The following is a 3,206-nucleotide window of genomic DNA, read 5'->3' as shown; positions in this document are numbered from 1 at the left end:
TATATATATATATATATATACATACATACATACATACATACACACTGACACATATTCCCAACCCTTCTATTTAAATGAGTTTTTCCACAGACCGCTTTTAATATGCTTATCCGTATGTATATCATCATCATCATCATCCAGTGTTTTAAATCTGGGTTTTGTCCCCATTAACAGATGTGGCTGGATCTACCTCAATGCAATAGCAACTGAGGTAGGCAGGTGCAGCCCACCTCAATCTTTGGGCTGGCTGATGCCCATTCTCCTTTGCTATCATGAGACTTTTTTGGGGCTGGATTTTCTATGGGGAGCATGCCCTTGCTTACCCCCAACCTCAGTTTCTATACAGAAGTGGTCCTGAGACCGAGGCCTCTACTATGATTTTTAAGAAATGCGGTGGAAAACTAGCTCAGGAAGACAGGGACGCTGCTCCCTGAGACCCCTTTCAGAGCCTCCACTACCAGCTTTCATCGAAATTTTGAATTTAGTTCACGGACCCCCAGTACTGCCTTTGCAGACTCCCAGGGGTCTGCAAACCCCAAGTTGGGAACCACTGCTTTAAAGCATTACAGCAGCAATACAATTTTAGAGGAAGATAAAAGTTATGGTCGGTCACAGAGTGACCATCGGTTTTGCACCTATAAAGTTCTTAGTAATATAGACACAAGCAACAGACTCAAATGCATTTGAGTCTGATGAGTCACTTATACTGCTAAGTGCTTTATAGGTGCAAAACCAATGGTCAATCTCTGACTAACGGCCATAACTTTTATGCAGCAATCCCTCGACTATCACAGGTGTTATGTTCCAAAATCTCCCACAGAAATAATTAAAATCTATCAGCATGCAAAACTAAATGCAATACCAATTAAATACACTGGACCTGGAGGGATTGCAATCCCAGAGGCACAGTCAGCGTGAGACCTGGGCATTTACATGAGTAATGATGCATCCTTCCATGTGTATGTTGCTAAGTTGGCAATGAAATGCAGGCGGCTGACCGGATGGATTCTTAGAACATTTAGAATGAGAGATCAGGAAATCATGATGGTCCTCTGGAGGATACTTGTCCTAAGCTGCTTTGACTATTGCTCCCAGCTATGGTCACCAACCAGTGTAAAATTGCTGAACTTAAAGCAATCCAATGAAGCTACACGAAAAAGATAGCCTCTATGCAGCATGTAAGCTACTGGGAAAGACTCAAGAGATTGAGACTATTCCCTAGAAAGTAGGCAGGAAAGATATACCATAATATACATCTAGAAGACCCTAGAGCGACTTGTCCTAAACTCTGGCATCGAGAGTTACACTAATGCTAGAACAGGGCACCACTGCATAGTGCCAAAGACTCCAACTTTGCCATCAAGATATAGGACAAGATATTGCAACAACCTGGGCTTTAAAGGCCCACAGCTCTTCAATATCTTCCCAAAGGACCTGAGACACCTACATGGGGTGGATGTGTCTTTAAAACAAAACTAGACCTCTTACTGTCAAGTGTCCCAGATGAACCAACTTCACAGCAGGAAGTACAGACGAGGGCAGCAGCATCAAACGCCCTCATGCATCAAAGGTCAATTTCTAAAAAATGAATTAGTGAAGTAAAATTATGTAGCACAACCAAATGGTGGTGCCCCAGCATGGCCAGAGCACGAGCTGAAACTAGATCAGATCAAGACCTATCGGCTGCAGAAACCCAGACATACTGAAGAGTCCGCGATATAAATTTACACATATTAACCAGAAAAATCCGCAATGTACTGAGTGCACGATAGGTGAACCGCGATGAGGCAAGGGATTAAGGTGTCAAAACCACAATGATATCTGTGGGGCAGCTGATGATGAAGGTATGTTGGATTGTTGGTATGGTTGTTTTCGTATATGTGGAATAGTGTTATAACACATCTTTTATATATATATATATATATATATATATGTATATACATACACAAACACACTGACAGTGCCCTGGTATGGCCACACCCTTTGGGCTGAAACACAGGAAAGAATAAAAGAATTATATACCTATATGTGTATGACATATGCATTTGCAACCAAATGTTTGTATGTATAATGGGACCACAAGCAGGGTAACAGAGATGAAGAACTTTCTGCAAAAAGCGGACACACAAGAGTGGTTAGCAGGTGAGAGCACTCATAAAATATATTTTCTTTTCTACTCTAGGCACAAGGTCTGAAATTTGGGGGGGGGGGGGCAGTCCTTGTCTTGACATCGTATGACAGTTGTAAATGAGTGTCACTGCCATACAAGCAGTGTTGTTCATTCAAAAACCATGCCCTACCATAGGAAATCTGCCTCAAAACACTCCATCCGCACTTTGCAAATATGGAAAAGCGGATGTTAAAACAATACTGCAACTGAAGCAAATGCAACAAACCTGATGGTCCTGGCTTGGTCTTGGCATCACAAGGGCATTAAAGGCTAAAGGATCATGTCTGGGTGCCAAAGTGTCCACTTGATCAGCAGCAGTCTTCTAGAAATAGAACAACATAGAGAGGATCAGTACCATAAATATTGGTTTCAAATTTTAACACAAGGGGAGCAATTTCAAGGGGGGGGGGGCTAAGTTAGTTACATCGACCTGTCCCTCCCTCCCTCAGTACATGACTGGTACTTACTTTATTGACCCCAAAAGGATGAAAGGCAAAGGTGATCTAAGCAGGATTTGAACTCAGAATGTAAGGACAGAGAAAATACCACAAAGCATTTTGCCCAGCACGTTGACAATTTCACCAGCTTGACACCTTGCGATACCCCTAACATTAAGCCTCAAAACTTCAACAGTGGAAAGAAATATTGAAATAAAAATCATTTCTAATCAACTGATTCGTTTACTCAGTGTTTTTTTGAGTAAAATATCTGAACCCTTTCATTACTGTATTTATTTTGAGATGCTCTTTGTTTCCTTCAATTACTTTAAATATAACAAAGAATTTAGTAAAATAACTGAGTTATCATTCAGCTTGTGTTAGGAACATAAATTGTGACTAAGGTTTGGGGGAAGATTTTCATTCAAAACATGAAAACAAGACATTTGTACTTCAGAGCCAGAGGCGGTTTTAGCCGGGTTGGTATCAAAAGGGTTAAGAGCCAGAGCTAGGTTGGTATCAAAAGGGTTAAGAGCCAGAGCTAGGTTGGTATCAAAAGGGTTAAGAGCCAGAGCCAGGTTGGTATCAAAAGGGTTAAA

At 41.3% G+C, this 3,206-nt stretch overlaps 1 protein-coding gene across 1 annotated transcript in view; it reads right to left on the bottom strand.

Moving 5' to 3' along the window:
• The window catches only part of LOC106874306 (DNA repair and recombination protein RAD54B), a 53,133-nt gene that overhangs the window by 20,803 nt on the left and 29,124 nt on the right, over positions 1-3,206 (bottom strand). Inside the window, exons 10-11 of the mRNA XM_052973480.1 lie at positions 2,336-2,492; positions 1,946-1,988 (exon numbers count right to left, since the gene is read on the bottom strand). Coding sequence (XP_052829440.1) covers positions 1,946-1,988; positions 2,336-2,492 — 200 coding nt within the window. The remainder of the gene's footprint in view (positions 1-1,945; positions 1,989-2,335; positions 2,493-3,206) is intronic.

This window comes from Octopus bimaculoides, chromosome 1 (assembly GCF_001194135.2).
Source record: "Octopus bimaculoides isolate UCB-OBI-ISO-001 chromosome 1, ASM119413v2, whole genome shotgun sequence".
Classification (NCBI taxonomy): Eukaryota; Metazoa; Mollusca; class Cephalopoda; order Octopoda; family Octopodidae; genus Octopus; species Octopus bimaculoides.
Note: the sequence above shows the minus strand (reverse complement) of the source record. Positions and strands in the feature narration are given on the sequence as shown.